The sequence below is a fragment of the Rhynchophorus ferrugineus genome, unplaced genomic scaffold, assembly GCF_030347505.1.
Source record: "Rhynchophorus ferrugineus isolate W39M unplaced genomic scaffold, kcgeb_rfMv2 rfM9, whole genome shotgun sequence".
Taxonomy (NCBI): Eukaryota; Metazoa; Arthropoda; class Insecta; order Coleoptera; family Curculionidae; genus Rhynchophorus; species Rhynchophorus ferrugineus.
This window is the reverse complement of record NW_027472588.1, coordinates 4453244-4473013: the sequence shown is the minus strand read 5'-3', so window position 1 is coordinate 4473013 and position 19770 is coordinate 4453244. Positions and strand designations below refer to the sequence as shown.

At 34.6% G+C, this 19770-nt stretch overlaps 1 protein-coding gene across 1 annotated transcript in view; it reads right to left on the bottom strand.

Moving 5' to 3' along the window:
* Positions 1-3794: 3794 nt before the first annotated feature.
* The window catches only part of LOC143201951 (protein big brother), a 60752-nt gene continuing 44776 nt past the window's right edge, over positions 3795-19770 (bottom strand). The window contains exons 4-5 of the mRNA XM_076413185.1: positions 10914-10990; positions 3795-3995 (exon numbers count right to left, since the gene is read on the bottom strand). Coding sequence (XP_076269300.1) covers positions 3974-3995; positions 10914-10990 — 99 coding nt within the window. The 3' untranslated portion in view covers positions 3795-3973. The remainder of the gene's footprint in view (positions 3996-10913; positions 10991-19770) is intronic.

The following is a 19770-nucleotide window of genomic DNA, read 5'->3' as shown; positions in this document are numbered from 1 at the left end:
GCAATATATGCTGACGACACAGCGGTTTTATCATCTCACGAGAATCAATATCAAGAAACCTTCAACTTCATCTTAACAATGTCGAATTGTGGTTGAAAACATGGCGTATCAAAGCAAATGAGACAATCAAATCTACCCATGTGATATTCCTCCTTTGTAGAAGAACTTGTACCTCAGTATAATTGAGTAATCATGAACTTCCCCAAGCAGACAACGTTGAAAATATGGGAATGCATTTTGATCGACGTATGACATGGAAGAAACATATAGTGACAAAACGCAAACAGCTTGGACTTAAACTAAACCAAATATATTGGCTGATAGGGCGTAAATCTAACTTATCATTAGATATCGAGGTTTTTCTATATAAGTCAGTAATATTTAGGCCCATTTGAACCTATGGTATTGAACTGCCATCGTCGATGCCCCATATTACGTCTCCAACAAACTGATTCAGCGCGATATTCCCTTAACATAGAACCTATAACGAGTGTGACTCGAAGTGTTAGTGTGAAATACTCTTAAAGACTATTAGTGCATCCCAATGCACTTGCAAAACAGTTAAATGTCCGCGATGACAGTCTAGTACGTAGGCTTAGACGCAAACTACCATACGAACTGATTAATAGACACATAAAATGAGTGTAACGAAAAATAAAAAATGTAAATAATAATTTCTGTTGTATGTTTGGGTATGTCGATGTCGAAACTTTTAATAACTAAGGGTAAGTGATCTTGAACTAAATTTCTCTATTTATGTCAATATAAAATAAAATAAAAACCACGTAAATTTTGGTTTCGTTAAAATAAGATATTTATATTTTTTTATTGATAGATTTTCATATTTTAAAAGTTTAAAAGTATCTCCACATATGACCAAATATGTAACAGGAATGTAATGGTCTATATATAACGGAGATTGCGAAATCTATCGAAAAATAACGACACGTGTTCCGTATTATCCTCAAACGTCATAACTCTTTGATTCCATTGGGATTTTATCGGGAATGTCGTAATTTACTGGCGTTTGGGACACATGGTGGGCAATTTCACCGATTTCGAAGAAAAGGCGTGACATGGGCGGCTATTGTGCTCGACACCGAACGATATCATTTCACACAGAAGGGTTGTGATTCGGACCCACTAACCGTGGATAATTTACCCGATTTTTTGACCGATAAACTCGAAAATTCGTTACTCTTTACTCGGTGTAACGCTCAGCGGCCTCTGGAGAACAATTGGTATATCAAAGGAACGGTGAAACACGAAAATTGATTATATATAAATTTCTTCAAAAACGGCAAATGATTTCTGAGCATCATTATTTTTATATAAAGAAACTCGAAATAGTACTTCAAAAACTAAATTAAAATAATATAAATAATTTTGCTACAATGTATATTAATCAAAATATTTCCAACTTTTTTCCATCTTTCTGTCAATATAGCGAAACCGTGTCAAAAGAACATTGTCTGTTTGTCAACTATATAATCATCGGTCCATTTTCGAACTTTTTCAGTATTTCGAAACCGTGTATCAGTCAAACTATGCTTCATCGATTTGAACAAGTGGTAATCAGAAGGCGCTATGTCTGGTGAGTACGCGGACGCAACGTAAGTAATGCAATAAAAGTAATGATTGTCGAAAATGTAATTTTGAGCTTCATTGATTAAGCATCTGTAATAAAGTAAATACTCTGTAAAAAAATAATAATACTAAAGGAAAAACTGTTTTTATGTTGATAAATATCACAAATATAGAAAATAACAGTTATGTTAGATTGTTTAATAGTTTCGTGCATTGATTTTTTGGCATTTTTCATCTAGACCTTTTTAAGATTTGTGATCATATAACCATTTATAGTGGTCAGGTATAGTAAGCTCAAACAACATAAAAGTAGTTCAGATCTATATGTATTCATGTAGGTTTAAGAAAACCCTTTTCTTTGACAATTTAATAATTTTTTGAAATTGGGTATTTGCTTTAGCTATGAGAATTATTTATGACTTTCATCACTTTTAAAATGGATATATTAGTGAATTTTTCAAAAATTTTCAACATAAAACGACTGCATAAAAACAAATGAATTTCGGACACCTAAATATATCATGTATATAATGTTCCCAAAGGATTCTCTCAACAAAAATGCATATATTTCAATTAGTACACCTTCATTTCAGTCAAATTCTTTTTTCTTCGAGCCTTTTTGAAAGATGTGATTAAATACTGAACATTTATGTCTACAAGTAAACAATTTAACTTCAATTTATATACGTTCTTCCACCAGAAATGTTTTCATCCAAAGTTTGATGATTATTTTGATTTTCGATTCAAACTGATTATATCAACGAATTATATATAATTTTTCTATGATGCTTTTCTTCTAACTTATGTAGATGTATCTACATATATATGATGATGATCAGACCGTAGCCGAAGAACAGCATCTACTTCTCAACCAATACAATGCTGTGGTAATCACAGGATTTATAGGACAAATATTTTCATGTTGACAATCGGCTATAACCATTCTAATCTAGAGCAATATCAGTATTCTCTTCTTGCGATCGCTGATCTTGATCTAAATGTTTTTTAGAATTAAAAAAAATAAAAGGTTCTATTTCACAACGGAAATCTGTGAAGAGAGACCTTTCATTAGACACACATAGACATGTTCATTGTACCATCATACTCTGCGTCTCTGGATTTGTTACTCAATTGAGCACTCATTGGGCCACCTAAATCGAATAACTTCATTTCTAATACAATTTTCGTGGAGAAAAATGTAGATTTTAACATAAGCATAATTTTTGGAAGACATTGAATTATAAGAGCTTCCCAATTCCAGAACCATACAGATGGATTGGAAATATTAGCTACGATAATTTACTTAAACATTGTAAATATTTTTGGTTTATTTGAACATAACAGGTCAATTGAAAAGTCCCCGGCCTACCATAGTAAAACACATTTTTTGGCAAAATTATTTTTTTATTCAATATAATTCTCTTCAAGGATATTCATAACATTTTTGTAGTACGATTTATTCTTTGCTTCAAAATAGGCCTCAGTTTCGGCGATCACCTCTTCGTTTGACGAAAATTTCTTCCCAGCGAGCATTCTTTTGACATCTGAGAACAGGAAATAGTCGCTGCCGGCCAGATCTGGAGAATACGGTGGATGAGGAAGCGATTCGAAGCCCAATTCATGTATTTTTGCCATCGTTTTCACTGACTTGTGACACGGTACATTGTCTTGGTGAAGCAACACTTTCTTTTTCTTCAAATGCGGTCGTTTTTCGGCGATTTCGTCCTTCAAACGGTCCAATACCGCCATGTAATAGTCGCTGATGATCCTTCCTTTTCAAGGTAGTCAATGAAAATTATTCCATGCGCATCCCAAAATACAGACGCCATAAACTTTCCAGGCTACTGTCGCGTTTTCCCACGCTTTGGAGCGGATTCATCGTGTGTAGTCTACTCGGATGACTGTCAATTGGACTTCGGAGTGAAATAATGGAGCTATGCTTCATCCATTGTCACATATCGACACAAAACAGCTTCAACTGTATTTTTTTACTTCACAAAGCAATATTTTATTAACACGCTAACTAAAAAACAAATGGATTTAATTTTAGTAGCGCCATCTATGTGTCAGGCCGGGGATTTTTCAATTGACCTGTTATAAGTATATATCTGCAACACTTTTTCTTTAAAAAATCGCCCAAATTGACCCATAAATCAAACCCAATGCTTTTCGAGGAATCCCATGAATCCACAGTAAAAAAAAACTAAATTGCAAAATTCGTTTATTTAACATAACCATAACATATACAGAATAAATAATAAGGGAATAAATTTACAAACAAATACACGTACTTATCTACACCATCATACATCAAACATTTTTTTTTCAAGAACAAAATCGTTACGGCTTTGATCTCACATCTCCATCTTCAACAGTGATCGGCTCCTTAAGTCATACGCCTCTCTCCTCTGAAACAAACAACAAAACACCATTAAAACAACTTTCTCAAGACTCCAGCGCGGACGTTATTCCTTCCTCCTAACGCGACACTAAACTGTCACTAAACCTGACTCAATCGCGATGATTTATTCTATTAATAAGGCAGTCGTTTAGTGTCACACCGAAGGAAAAAACTATACCGTAAAATCGTAACAATTTGCAACATCTGTTTACAAGTTAATATAGAAGGGTTTGATAGCGTCGAAAGGGCAAGTCGAATCACCCTATGCAAATGGGTGGAACCCTTGGACCCTTTTTTTTTTCGTCGGACCATAAAAGGGACAGTGTTACATTTGTCTGAAACGGCCCGATAAACAATATATCAAAACTAGCGTTTTATTGTTTCAGACCGGCTATTAGGGAAGGGCAGGGGACAGGGATAGTGGGCCCTGTAATACGTAATTAAGTTTTAATTTACAACAAAATACTTTTAATCAATATAACATACCGTGAAGAAATATAAACTCAAATAATTATTTCGAAGAATTCAATTAGATATAAAATAAAAAGTACTATATAATTTAATACGAAATATACCTTATGAACCGACTGCTGGGGCATGGTCGTAAATTTATGTTTGTGATTGTCCTAGGCAAGAGTGTAAAATCTGACATGGAAAATGATCCCAATCACGCCAGTAACCAGGCTGGGTATGACCGGATGTCTTCTGAGATGATTTTGAAGTTGGTCACTCGCCAGTCGGTAGGCTTAATGCCGAGGACCGTGGTTCGGAGCTCACGTTAAATAGTAGGTCCAGTCCAGATAAACTCATAGTTGGTAAAAGGAGACTTTAAAATATGTAAAAATAAAAAAAGCGGTGATATCGGTGTGAATAACAAAGGATGGCCTAGAGCACTGAATAGTTCGAAGACAATGAATTTCAAGACTAATTGGATGAAAAACCAGCTCAAACTCATAAAGAATTTTCAGATAAATTAGTATTATATGAATCAATTTCTCCAGATGTTTATATGCGACGACAAAAATCCAAAAAGGATGAAATGGCTTCCTCACAAATTGATTAAAAATGTAATTTCAATCAAATAAACATGACATAGTGGATCAACAATTATCAATGACATAAACATATTGCTTGACATTGTTAGGCCGTAAGTTACAAGAGTTATGAGGAATGTACCGTTATTGGTACATTGTTTCAAAATACTAAAGAAGTGCTGAAATGGATCAATGAGTGGAAATATGGGAAATGAAATATTTTGATATCTTGTACAATTTTTCTCAATAAATGTCTTTTTAAATAACAGAAAATCAAGCACGAGTCACACATCAATAAATGTGGTGAGTATGGTGCAATGAATTTGAGTATTCGCTAATCTCTAATCCTCTAGAACAATGTATTATATATCGCTTCTGTTTTTCTAATATAATGGCGATTGGTGTCTAAACAAATCTTTATATTTCTATCGTCATCTTTGTTAAAACTGGAAGAAGCACATACTCTCTAAACGGAAACAACTAGGACTAAAATTATATCAGATGTATTGGCTCATTGGGCGCAAATCCAAGTTATCATTAGATAACAAGGTATTGCTGTATGAGTCTATACTCAAGCCCATTTGGACATATGGAATTCAACTATGGGGTACCGCTAGCAAATCTAATATATCCATCATTCAACGGTTCCAAAATAAGGTGTTGCGTGCCATTGTTGATGCTCCGTACTATATTTCAAATAAAGTGATACAACGCGATATTCCTCTAGAACCTATAACGAGTGTAATTCAACGTGTTTGTGTGAAGTACTTCGAAAGAGTGTCAGTGCATCCCAATGTACTCGCTAATCAGCTAAATATGCGACGTGATAGTGAAGTGCGTAGACTAAAACGTTTAACACCACCTGATCTGATTACTGGACATATGTAGAGTTTAGAATAAGCATTAGAATAAGACTAATTAATTAAAATAATATTTTATACAGAAGATTGCTTAATGAAGTGATTTTCTACATGCCATGTATATATAATATAAACAGAAGAAATACTTATTGCCAATAGGGCAGATTGTGGACTCACGAAGACTAATAAAAAAAAATCTTTGGTAAAAGTGATATCTAATAATTCAATAATGCCCAACATTTAACATACGTAAAATACGTATTTTTTTAATAAATTAGTCAAAATCTAGGATTTAAATTAACTAGTAATATGTTTTTTCAAACGTAGATATTCGTGAAATATTAATCTAGCTGGTGAGGATCTAATTCTACAGTTTGAACTCTTTCATAATAAAAGTCAAGTATGTTCTGAGCATTAGTAATTATTTTTACTATTAAAACCAATACAATGAACTATAATAATTGTTAGTTATTAAAATAACGAAACAAAGAGCATCTTATGGTAAATAAGGAATTATAATTGTACGTATGTAACTCAACCCAAAATCTGAATGAAACTGTATGGTACGTAATTCAGGTAATTAATGTGATTCCTGACATTATTGTTGTTATAGCATGTTTTTATGTTAGATCTCAAATCAGATGTTAATGGTAACAATCATCAATATGCTGTTCATTTAACTCTGTGCAATAGATACTGTTTACTAAGAACTAAACCATCTTCCTTACTATATCAAAATTGTGCAGAGCTACTAACCAATTGCTATTCTGTGTTCAGCTGAGTTTCGACTTCAATAAATTTTATATATCACCTACGAATTGTTGCTAACACCGATTTCAAATATTCCACACACCCATACGTACTTATATCTTGTTTGACACCACAGTAAATCATTATCTTCGAGTAAATTAAAACCGGTTTTACTTAAAAAGGCCTTAATTTATTGCATATAATACTATTTCAGCTAGTTTTGATTTGTAATATGACCAATTGTTATGTATTACACATTATAAACACAGCATCAAATATTATTCAAAACCTTTTTCCATTCTCAACATACTAATAACAACAAGGACTGGGAGTTAATCAAAAAAGACTTAGTTGCAGGTCATTTGGGACGCCACGTGTTCTTGGTCGTAGTTTTCAGAATTATTTCCATATTTACACCTCTGACGACTGTGTAAATATTTGCGGAGCTCGATGTAGTGACTGTTTGTTTGTAAAGGGGAACATTGCCAACAAATCTTCTGTGTCGAATGATGGAAACTAATTAGTCTCAGGACCCCAAAAGAAGGAACCATTCGACCTTGATAACTGATAGATTTTCGATTTTTTTAAAAATTTTTTGAGACGTTTTGTGATAAATATTTTTTGTTTTTGTGAGTTTTGTTATTCTATCTTACAATGGGTAATTTACTGCTTGGAATCAGGATTGTAGTAAAGAATCCAAAAGGTTACATTCAGCTACTCTTCAAATGCGGCCTTTTTTCAGCGATTTCGTCCTTCAAACAGTCAAATAACGCTATGTAATAGTCGCTGTTGATGATCCTTTCTTTCTCAAGGTAGCCAATGAAAATTATTCCATGCGCATCCCAGAATATAGACGCCATAACCTTGCCAGCCGACTGTTGCGTTTTCCCACGCTTTGGAGCGGATTCATCGTGTGCAGTCCACTCGAATGACTGTCGATTGGACTTGTTTGATGATGGAGCCATGTTTCATCCATTGTCACATATCGACGAAATAACTTGGGTTTATTATGCTTGATTATCCTCAAACACTGCTCCGAATCATTAACTCGTCGTTGTTTTTGGTCAAAAGTGAGCTCGCGCGTCACCCACTTTGCACAGAGCTTTTTCATACCCAAATATTCGCGAATCATATGATGTACATGTTCAGTTGATATCTTTAAAGTGTCTTCTATTTCATTAAATTTCAATTTACGGTCATTCAAAATAATTTTGTCGATTTTTTAAATGTTTTCCTCAGTAACTCTTCTGAGCATCTACTGCGTTCACCGTCTTCACCACGTCTAACCTTAGCATACCAATCCTTGATGGTTGATTTTCCTGGGGCAGTGTCCGGAAACTTGGCATCAAGCCAAGTTTTTGCTTCAAGTGTATTTTTTCCCTTCAAAAAGCAATATTTTATTAATCCGCGAAATTCCTTTTTATCCATTTTTTATCACAATAAAAAGTTGCTTCACTCAAAATGTTATAATTCACAAACTAATGATTCGAAAGCTGTCAAATTTATACACGCATTTTTGGAGGGTTAGGGTTAACTAAAAAAGCATATGGATTTAATTCTAGTAGCGCCATCTATGTGTCAGGCTGGGGAATTTTCAATTGACCTGTTATATACATCCGAAAGAAAACTTCGGATTTTATACGAGACTATTTTGTTCGAGACGACTGACATATGATGAAATCTCAAGTTCTATTGAACCGATTTGCTTAAAATTTGGTTCAGCTTTCTATATACATTCCTCCATCGTATCAAAAAATTTCTAGACTAGCATCTTCACTTGGTGTGTTCTTTATCAAGTGTTATGGATTGATATTCAAACGCCGATGGTTATCGTACGTTAGGAACGTTTTAATTCGCAACTGTCTCGATCATTACTACCTGTACACCGTCAGCCTCGACTTATTTGTCGTGTAATCGACGTCCCAGTGAGAGGACAACACCCGGAGGACCCTTGTCAACACGGCGCAGGTAAAATCACCCGATTTCCTGGTGTAATCACCCCCCGTCGGAGCTACTGTACGCTTTCTAAGTAGTGACACTCGTACAATGGGTCAAAACAATTTTTTCTAAGTCCCATCCGATCGACCAGCTTAGTAGTCGGTCGTAGATCAACTTACGGCCGTTCGCAGTTGGACTGGTCGGTTGCGTTCGAAACTGATATGTTTAAAGTTGTCTGTACGGCATAAAGAACTTTTTAGTTTACGTAGTTACATTATAGTAGCCGACAAAAGGCCATTTTTCTATTATCACGGGGAAATATCAACATCTAAATTGACACTCTGATTTCGCTGTCGATGATTTCTGAAAGTGGGAGAATCGTTCTTTTTATAACGACGACAGATATTGAACAGTTCCCGTTTGATGGGAAATATGGGTGTTATTTTGTAAATAAATCATCGCGAGGTGTCGTTGAATATTACCAAGAAGTTTTAATTTAATTTAGTAAAACCGTTAATTAATTTTGGGGGATTTAGAATGGACTGGCTTCTGAAACTAATGTTTATGTTCAATTATTGTATGAAATTTTTCAAAATTCTTTACAAATCCGAAAACAATTAACTGGATTTTTATCGATTTGATTTTTTATACTTTGTATTTGCATCTATAAACAAGCGAAACGATTGCGAGATAAATATAGCCTATTCACAGTTTTTTTGTATATACGTCATCTCGATGCTTAATGTATTATCTGTCGCAATTTGTAAATTCGTAATATTTTCCTTCTCATTTTATTCTAGTTAAAAGAGACATAATGCTGCCTGATTAGTTGGAACGCGTAAACGAATGAGTCTGTTAAAGTCGTCCGGTTGTCAGATGTACGCAAAATTCTTGAAAGCAATGTTGATAAGGGGTTATAACTCGATATTATAAACTATTGTGGCTGTATAATTAACTGTAGTTTTTAGATGCGCTATAATGTGAAAATAAATTATATTTAATAACATTTCTGTTCAATTTTTTTTTGATTAGAATTTTGTAGTATATCAAAGCCATACTGAACTAAAACTCAGAGTTGATGCTGCAACATTGCGACGTTTTGACGTCACAAATTTGGATGACGTAAGTACATAAGTCTACATTGTATATAAAAACAATATTAAATAGTATTACTGGTTATTAGACAGCGTCTACAGATATCAATTAAGTGATAAAGGAAGGATACTTCAGGCTCACCGTTTCATCGAGTGTATTAATGGCCAAACTGTTTGCCGTATATAGGGCCCTAATCTCAGTACAAGATGTGCAAGACAAACAATTAGTTATCGCCTCTGATTCAATGAGCTCCTCAAAGTGTCTCCAACTATATCTACCTCTACACCCGCGAAAGAAGCGGCAAAACCATCATGTTCATGTGTCTCCTTTCTCACTCTGGGATCATTGCAAATGGAAGAGCGGATTAATTAGCCAAAAAAGGGATTATCCTACTACTATTTTACTAGGACCTTTAGAGATCTAGACCAACTCAGATGAGATCTAACAGAAAACAACAAGCTTTGGGAGGTGAAAAAAGAGTATTATCAAGGCCTTAGCACCACTAACATCAGCAGACGCAATATAAAATTATTAATATACACTGCAAACTGACTCATGAGTTTTTCATTAAAGGAAGAAGTCAATCACTGTGCGTCGAATGTGGTTCCTCACTGTTTATTAAACACATACTAACTGAATACCCAAGATACAACTCACAGAGATGGTTGGTCAACCTGGGATGGACGATGGACCATTGCCTTAGGCTGGAGAACCTGGACAAACTGATTAATATTTTAACCGTAACAGGACTTCTACTAGAAAAATAATAACTAGTGTGCATCTATGTAATATCATGCATGTTAGTACATTTTTTGTATCTTGTATCTTTATCACTGTCATGGGATGTGCGACCATTATACTGTAGCATTCGTATATTCATGCATCTGTATGCTTTTACATATTTTACTTGTCATCTTGCAATATGTACTCTTTATCCTACATATTTAACTCTAGACTTTATATTTCGACTGTGCATTTATATTGTTGTGTATTCTATACTTGTATTAACATTGTATACTTTAACTGATGTAAATGTGTGGTATATTTTATATATGTATACAGGCCTAATTAGTCCAGGAGGCTTATGGCCATAATATATAAATAAATAAAAAATAAACAAATATTTCAACAACGATAACTCTTGGACAGAAAAGAAAACTTTTTCGGGCCATACTTTTTTTTCGTAAAAATTCCAGTTGATCTGCGATTACTAAGATACTAAAGTATTTAAATTTATAAAAGATATACCTTGTTTGTCCGTGACAGCGACTAGATACTGCTCCATGGTGCCCGTGATGCCCGTGAAGATTGTTCGACATCCTCAGCTAGAAAAAAAACACTATATACATAAAAAACATCACTTTAACAGAATCATTTCCGGCATTGATGCGATTACTCAGCGAAAATCAAAGATTACGAGTAAATCCGCTTCACGTACACATGGATCAGCGTATCGACTGTTATTTACGAGTTAGTCGCTTGATATATTCTCAAAGGCCGTCTTCTTAAAGGCGCCTTTTTTGTTGCCGTCGCTACGCATCATGGATTTCTTTAGAAAAGATGGTATCGACGGCGGGATTAGATCGAAACGTTGTTTTTTTATCATTTAAATCTTCGGCTTCTCGGTATTCGGCAATTGCGACCATAGAGAATAATGTCTTCGAGGAAATTGTAACGAAAGTATAAAATTAAAAGTACGCTTTCCAAGGCCTTCTTATTTATTACATGTAAAGATATTAATTCAAAATCGTGGAAACACAGAACAGAAAGTAGAATACTACTTTTTAAATACATGAAACACACAACTGAAACTATATTACATTTCATTAAAATCAAATTTAAAAAAAAGCTCCTTGTTATGATTTAATTACCAGTAAAATTTTACAAAAACTATCAGAAAAGGTTATAAAACTATTAACATTTATATTTACTACGAATTAATTACTTTCCTGTCATCTGGAAAGTAGCTAAAATATTAATGATTCTCAAACCAGGAAAAATACCAGAAGATATCACCTCCTACCAGCCTACAAGATTATTAGCGACAAACTCGAACGTTTTTGAGAAATTATACATAAAGAAGCTGAACTATATAATAGAAAAAAGAAAAAGTATTCCAGAATACTAGTTTGGGTTTCGCAATAAGCATGGAACTATAGAACAAGTGCATAGACTTGTAAACAAAATAAACATGGATCTAAATGCCAAAAGCTATTGTTCGTCTGCTTTCCTAGACATATCTCAGGCTTTTAACAAAGTATGGCATGCGGGGTTGTAGGTTCAATTAAAGAAACTTCTCCCTCATCCGGACTATCAGTTACTAAAATCGTATCTCACTGATAGACATTTTACTGTAAAACAAGGCGATGAACATACTTCTTCACTTCTTCTATATCTTCAGGAGTTCCGCAACTATATCTTCTATATATAGCCGATCTACCCACCACAAAAATAACTATTCTGGCAACACACGCAGACGACACAATAATCTTAGCATCTCATGAAGATCCAGTTACTGCACCAATGAACCTATATACTCACCTGTAGTTAATACAACTATGGTTGGCATGGCGCATTAAAATCAATGAAACAAAATCCATCCATATAACTTTTACCCTGCATAGAAGTACATGTCCACCAGTGAATATCAATCATTGTCAACTCCCCCAGGCAGAGGATGTTAAATATCTTGGTATACGTCTTAGACATCTTGGACTTATCAAGTTATATCAAATGTATTGGCTCATCGGGCGCAAATCCAAGTTATCATTAGATAACCAGCTATTGCTGTACGAGTCCAACTATGGGATAGCGCTAGCAAATCTAATATATCCATCATTCAACGGTTCCAAAATAAAGTGTTGCGCGTTAATTGTTGATACTGGATATTATGTTTCAAATAAAGAGATACAACGCAATATTCCTTTAGAACCCATAACTAGAGTAATTCAGCGTGTTTGTGTGAAGTACTTCTAAAGAGTGTCAGTGCCAATGTACTCGCTAATCAGCTAAATATGCGACGTGATACCGAAGTGCATAGACTAAAACGTTTAACACCATCTGATCTGATTATAAAAAACATCACTTTAACGTGCATATATATATATATATATATATATATATATATATATATGCAGATGCTGTTAAACGTTTTAGTCTATGCACGTTAAAGTGATGTTTTTTATGTATATAGTGTTTTTTTTCTAGCTGAGGATGTCGAACAATCTATGCATATTTAGCTGATAAGTAAGTACATTGGCACTGACACTCTTTAGAAGTACTTCACACAAACACGCTGAATTACTCTAGTTATATATATAACATAAGAAATACTTGTTATTATATATTGTTATATAATATATTGTGGAACCACTAAGAGTAATAAAAAAATATTTCTATGTACTTCCAGAAAGTATTATTAAACATTTCTTCAAATAAAAGTGATTAAATAAAATAAAATTTCTATACAAATGAAGTCTATTCTACCTAAAACCCAAAAAAAAACATTTTAGGTAAATTAAAAAAAGTCCAATTGAATCGAATTTGGTTATTCCCCAAAACCCAACCCCAGTCAATCTCATAATTCACCCGATCCCTAGAAAACAATGGCGAATCTTCTACCTGTCACGCCCGAACAAAATCGAAACTATTAACTTGTTTTTACGGCATCAAACAGACCATCGGTCTTCAGAGCCGTGTAAAATTTCTTTTTTATCTGGAACAATAAGAGGGTCGTCTCGGCGATCGGCACAAAAGCGCCGACGGATTTTCGAAAGATAACCGAGAAAGAAAAAACGAATGTTGAAAAAACAAACGAATAGCGTCAGCAGAAGATTAGTCAGATTACATCGGGAACCGTACATAAGGATTTACGAGAGTTTTTCTAAGCCTGCTCGTTTTTTTCTGTTGTTAAAGTTGTTTTAGTTATATCTTACATTAGATATGCCTAATACAATCTTAATATACAAATTAACTTATTACTGTTGTTCTGTCGTACATCGGTATTTATTCCCTAAATTAAAATTAAATTAGACTACTTAAAAGAAAGGTTACGGATAACACTCATACACTATACAAGTTATTGTTATTTCGTTTGCTTCAATCTTCTGATCTCCTGCGCATTGATCAGTAACTGTATTGCTTCCACGTTGCTCTGATTTAGTAATCTTAATTCATGTTTCCAAGCAAAATCTCGTATTCGTAGATCCATTTGATTTCGAAGTTTTAGTATAGTTATTAGTTGGTTAGCAAGCAAGCAATTAATAGAAAAACTTTGTATTGGCAGCGTTGGAATAACTAGTCGGTGTAATATTCTAGTACAACCCCATATTTGCACCCCATAAATCTAACTAAGCTTTATAATAGAGTGATAAACCAACCTCAATGATCTTAGGTCAAGTTTTGATTTTGAATCTAATCTTGTCTCTGTTTTTCAAAAGTTGTATATATTCAACTTTTAAATTTAACAACATTGTGATTTGGGATAGTTCCTTGATCATAGAATATTAACCAAAAAAAAAAATGTTTTACACGAGATAAAATTTCTGTATTGACCACTACAAAGTCCCGATTTACATCCATTTGAAAATTATATGAAATGAATTCAAAATGTTAAATGTTATCAAAATACAAATAATTTAGCTCTTTGAATATTATAAAAGGCAATATTAGTGTTTAATGGTGGATTTCATAATATCTTTGTAGTAATTGGTGATGAAATATTTACATTCCCCACAGAAATTCAATATGATGCCTGTTGTGAATAGTGTTATTATTTAAGTACATTGGTAAGGTTTATAGCTTCAATAGCTTCTTAAGGCGATGAAAATAGTTGACCACGCGGTTTATTCTTCCCTGATGGGAACAAAAAGATGTCAAGGGGTGCCAAATCAGAGCTGTACGGCTGATGATCCATCAATTCGATGTTTTGAGTGCTCAAAAAGTCTCTTGTTTGAGCCGATGTGTGAGAGCTCGCATTGTCATGATGAAGAACAATTCGGTGTCTTTTGTTTGTTTTCCTTATTTCACCGAAGACATCTGGCAAACAAATGGTTGTGTGCCAATCAGAATTTACTGTTCTACGATCCTCTAGAGGCACTGTTGAAATATAATCAGTTTTCTGGAAGACAGAGACACAGACGCAGATCTTGCCAGAAGAGTTGCAAAAATTGCTTGCCCAAATCATTTTGGACAACAAATAGAAGACAACACTTGCCAACATTTCACCCCGATATAGCTGCAGATTTCAAAATGATAACAAGAAGCAAAGAAGACAATTATTCTTTTTTTTTTTTTAATAAAAACGTTGCAAAGTGTATGACATAAATAATATACAATCGTACTAGAAGTAATATTAAAGGTAATTATAACTTTCATACACATTTTGTTGTTATTAACCATCCATTCGTTTTAGGTTAGTAAATGTACAATAGGTCAATTAAAAGATAATCAGTTCAGTAGTCAATTCATTATTGGGGTTTGTCCACGAAAAATAGTAGCAATAATGTGGTGTGGGCATTTCCTTTACTATTGTAGCATGTTTGATTATTTTTTAATCTCATAGGGTTAAATTTCTCCGTTGTGGAACGATACATAAAGAAAAATATATTAGAGCAAAATTTAAAACAACAGTTACAAAACAATGTATATGCGCTTGCTCGGAGTTAACCACGAGAGCGCTTCTTCACTCAGATTATTAATTCAAATAAATGAAAATGCGCTTCTCATTTGCTTCGGTCTAAAAGTGGACTAGAAAAGAACACGCTGTTATCAACGTAAAGACTAGTATTTTATGTAATGTGAGACTGTACAGTAATTAATACAAAAAACATTCAGCAATATGTTGCTGCCTTACATAAATACTAAAAACTCCCTTAATGAAATGTTGATATCAAAAACGAATACGGAGAAGAAAAATAAACAGACGTTATTTGAAGACGGTGCAGAAAGGGCGAGCGTACGCCGCTCTCCTGCGACAAAGAGCCCTCGCGCCGTTGTTTCTATAACGAGCGCAGAGGGTGGTATTCGAAGGGCGCGACCCTCGCAAATTAGAGGGCGACCTCCCGGCCTTTTTATTAGGAAACTTCGCCACGGATGCTGCTCCCGCACCCATCTCCCCTTTCGACGGTCGATTTCGTAAAATTACGGACGAGAGACGAGATCCTGCTAGGGCAGACAAAGAAAATGGAGTCGGGAGATTGCTCGGAGATTTGAATAATGAATGTTGTACCTTTCGACCGTAAGGGTCTGGTGATTACTTCTAATTTATTGAATCCTTAATTCTAAATAGCATAAGTCCAAATTACTTAATGGAAAACCGTTATTTTAAGCAAAGAAATGTCAAAAACATCGAATTTATCAGTTAGGTTAGATTAACAAGAAAAGTCTCCGGCCTGACACATGGATGGCGTTACTAGAATTAAATCCATATGTTTTTTAATTAGCCTTAACATTCAAAAGATGCGTGTATAAATTTGACAGATGTTGGATTATTAGTTAGTGAGTTATAGCATTTTGAATAAGCAACTTTTCTTATTGGAAAAAAAATTGAAAAAAATGGATAAAAAGGAATTTCGCGTGTTGATAAAATATTGCTTTTTGAAGGGAAAATATACAGTCATACAATCCCCCGGAAAATCGACCATCAAGCATTGGGATGCTAAGTTTATTAAGTAATGGTAAAAAGAGCACCGAAGACGGTGAACGCAGTGGACGCCCAAAAGAGGTTACCGACGAAAATATTTAAAAAATCCACAAAATGATTTTGAATGAGCATAAATTGAAATTGAATGAAATAGCAGACACTTTACGGATATCAACTGAACGTGTACATCATATCATTCATGAATATTTGGGTATGAGAAAGCTCTGTGCAAAGTGGGCGCCCCGCGAGCTCACTTTTGACCAAAAACAACGACAAGTTGATGATTCGGAGCAGTATTTGAAGATGATCAGGCGTAATAAACCCGAGTTTTTACGTCGATATGTGACAACGGATGAAACATGGCTCCATCATTTCACTCCGAAGTCCAACTGATAGTCATCTGAGTGGACTGTACACGATGAACCCTCTCCAAAGTGTGGGAAAACGCAACAGTCGGCTGGCAAGGTTATGGCGCCTGTATTTTAAGATGCGCATGGAATAATTTTCATTGACTACCTTGAAAAGGAAGGATCATCAGCGACTATTACATGGCGGTATTGGACCGTTTGAAGGACGAAATCGCCAAAAATCGGCCGCATTTGACGAAAAGAAAGTACTGCTTCACCAAGACGATGCACCATGTCACAAGTCAGTGAAAACGATGGCAAAAATCCATGAATTTGGCTTCGAATTACTTCCTCATTCACCGTATTCTCCAGATATGGCCTCCAGCGACTATTTCCTGTTCTCAGATCTCAAAAGAATGCTCACTGGGAAGAAATTTTCATCGAAAGAAGAGGTCGCTATAATCAGTGTATCACCTTTGAATGGAATTATGTTGAATAAAAAAAAACTAGTTTTGCCAAAAAATGTGTTTTACTATGGTAGGCCGGGGACTTTTCAATTGACCTGTTAATTCTGACGGTATTGAGAAGTCTTTCCGAATCTCCCTGTCCTTGGGCGTCGAACCGTTGAACTAGCATCGACATCGGCATCTTCCAGCCACCGGTCCCCGTCCCGTAAATCCTCGCTCTAATTTCCGTAAATCTGTTTACACACCCTGCCTCTCCCACGCAGATATTCCCCCTTTTCTCGGACCCCGAGGGCGGATAGGGGGCGCATCAATATACTTACTCTAATCCGATTAACCGTCGTCGAGATACAAGTTGGGAATAGCGTCGCGCAACGACACCTGTTGTCGATCCTCGGACCGCTCTCGCGATCTCATGCGATGAGAATTCTCATCGGGCCGACGAAAAAAAAAATGTTTTAATTGACGTCGCTCGGAGCCCCGCCACCTTGATTCCGCGCCCGGCGGGAGATCTAGGGGGTCCGGTCCCCCAGCGTGATGATTTTGAATGACGCACCTCACGGCACGATGTCGCCGGTTGACGTTTCAAAGGTGCCGATGTGCGAAATTCGCTAAACAACGACCCGGGGCTATGTTTACGATGACCGCCCGCGGCTTAGTCGAATGTTTTGTCGCAATATTGCGCCCGAGAGAGCATATTTGTGTTCCGGTAATAAGCTTAGAGCTTTTTCCTACAGTGTTATTAAGTTGAAATGGGTCCACGCGGTGACAGAGTCATTTAAACACGATTGTGAAGTACTGGTTTATTTTGAACACTGTCTAAGTTGAGTATATAACGACTAAATACAAAAACTTCAACCAGTTCAGACGATGTCAGTCTCCTGTCTTTTCTGATCATATTAGACACAAAGCAGAGCAGATCAGGCTGAAAATCAAGCAACTGCATTTTTTACGACTAGCTAGCGTAAAAAATTGTAATGCAACATGCAACGACATGTAAGGCAACATTCTCCAAGTTTGTCATTTGTTAATCGTTGAGAAATGTAGCATTCTAAATAAAATATTTTTTAACAAAAATTGAACCGACTTCAAAAAATAATTAAGGAACTCACTAAAAAGTAAAAAATAATCAAACTCACATTTTTAATATATAAAAAAACGTTTTAAAATAAAATTGGTATATAATAACCGTTATAATAACTGAATAAAAATAAACAAAAACCTTATGTAACTTATCTACTACACCTATTATATATTCTACTATATACACACACCATTTAGCTTAATACCTACCTAAACCTTTTCATCTATTTACAATATTATTTAACTACCACCAACTGATCAGTTTGAAGTCGGTACCGAGCAACAGATTAGACAGATTTGTTTTGTTTGTGATCATAGAATAAAGAAATTTAGAAGTGAAGGTTATATAGAAAAATCGGGTCCCACCTTTAAGCTTTTCGGAATCCCCGTTACGCGGCCAAATCTAAATGATTCGGCCTCGGTAATAATAATTATAACCTAAGCAGTTAAGAGTCATTTTTAGGTAATATAATTTGTATTGTTTTTTTACGTCAAGTTTTTCGGTATGTGTTTTTATATATATTTGACAATTACTTTAGATTATTCTGTGTATTTTAATTTATTAGTGTTATAAAAAGAAACCCTTAAGGGGATCTCTTATGATCTCCTATGTAGGTCCAGGAAAGTTTGTAATCATTTTAAAGATGAAAACTATAGACCAAAATGTGGAAAGCCATGGCTGAAACAAGATGTAATTCCTACTAGTAATTTAAATAGTGAGTATTTTGTTAAATCATCATGATTTATTGCATTGAAATAATTAAGCAATATTTATTGATATTCTTTACTATTACTACAAGACAAGGAACATATGCCCCCAATGGCAATATTAAATCACATAAGTTATTTAAGACTCATAGATATATAGGCGATTCTTCTACAGACTTCCAACAAGACCCAGAAGTAAGTATACAATAAGAAACTTAACATTTACAGATAACTCAGCCTGTTCCATCAGTTTCGTTTCAGATTGATGCAGTGGCAGAGTAATAACCTCTAATTTTGGTCGTCAGAAACTTATATTATCTTATTTTAATATTTGTTTTTAATATTAGAGAGAAGATAATATCAGTAGATTACGTGTTTTGGGTAGTGGAGATATCTCTGTGATTATATCAATGTCTTTATGGTCAAGGAAAATTAATGTAATTGTAATATATCAATAAAATATATTTAAATATATTTATTTTTTTATTTTCTCAGTAAAATTAAAAGATTTTTTTTAATTTCCCGCTCAAAATTTTAAAATTCCCGCTAAACATTTTTAAATTTCCCGCCGTAACTTACTGTCATACAGCGCATGCGTAAGCGCCCTCGCACGGGACTTCCTAGCGTAACTTAGAACCAATTTTAACATAGTAGATGCGCTTCTAAGTTTTTTTGTTCTATTTTCGTGATTTCATTTTGTGTATATGTCACAAAATTACGTTATTATTTTTGTATAATTTAGGCTCGGCACCGACTTCAAACTGATCAGTTGGTAGTAGTTAAAATAATATTGTAAATAGATAAATGTGTGTATTTTGTGGAATAAAAAATACGTGTACTAGATAACGTTAAAACTTTTT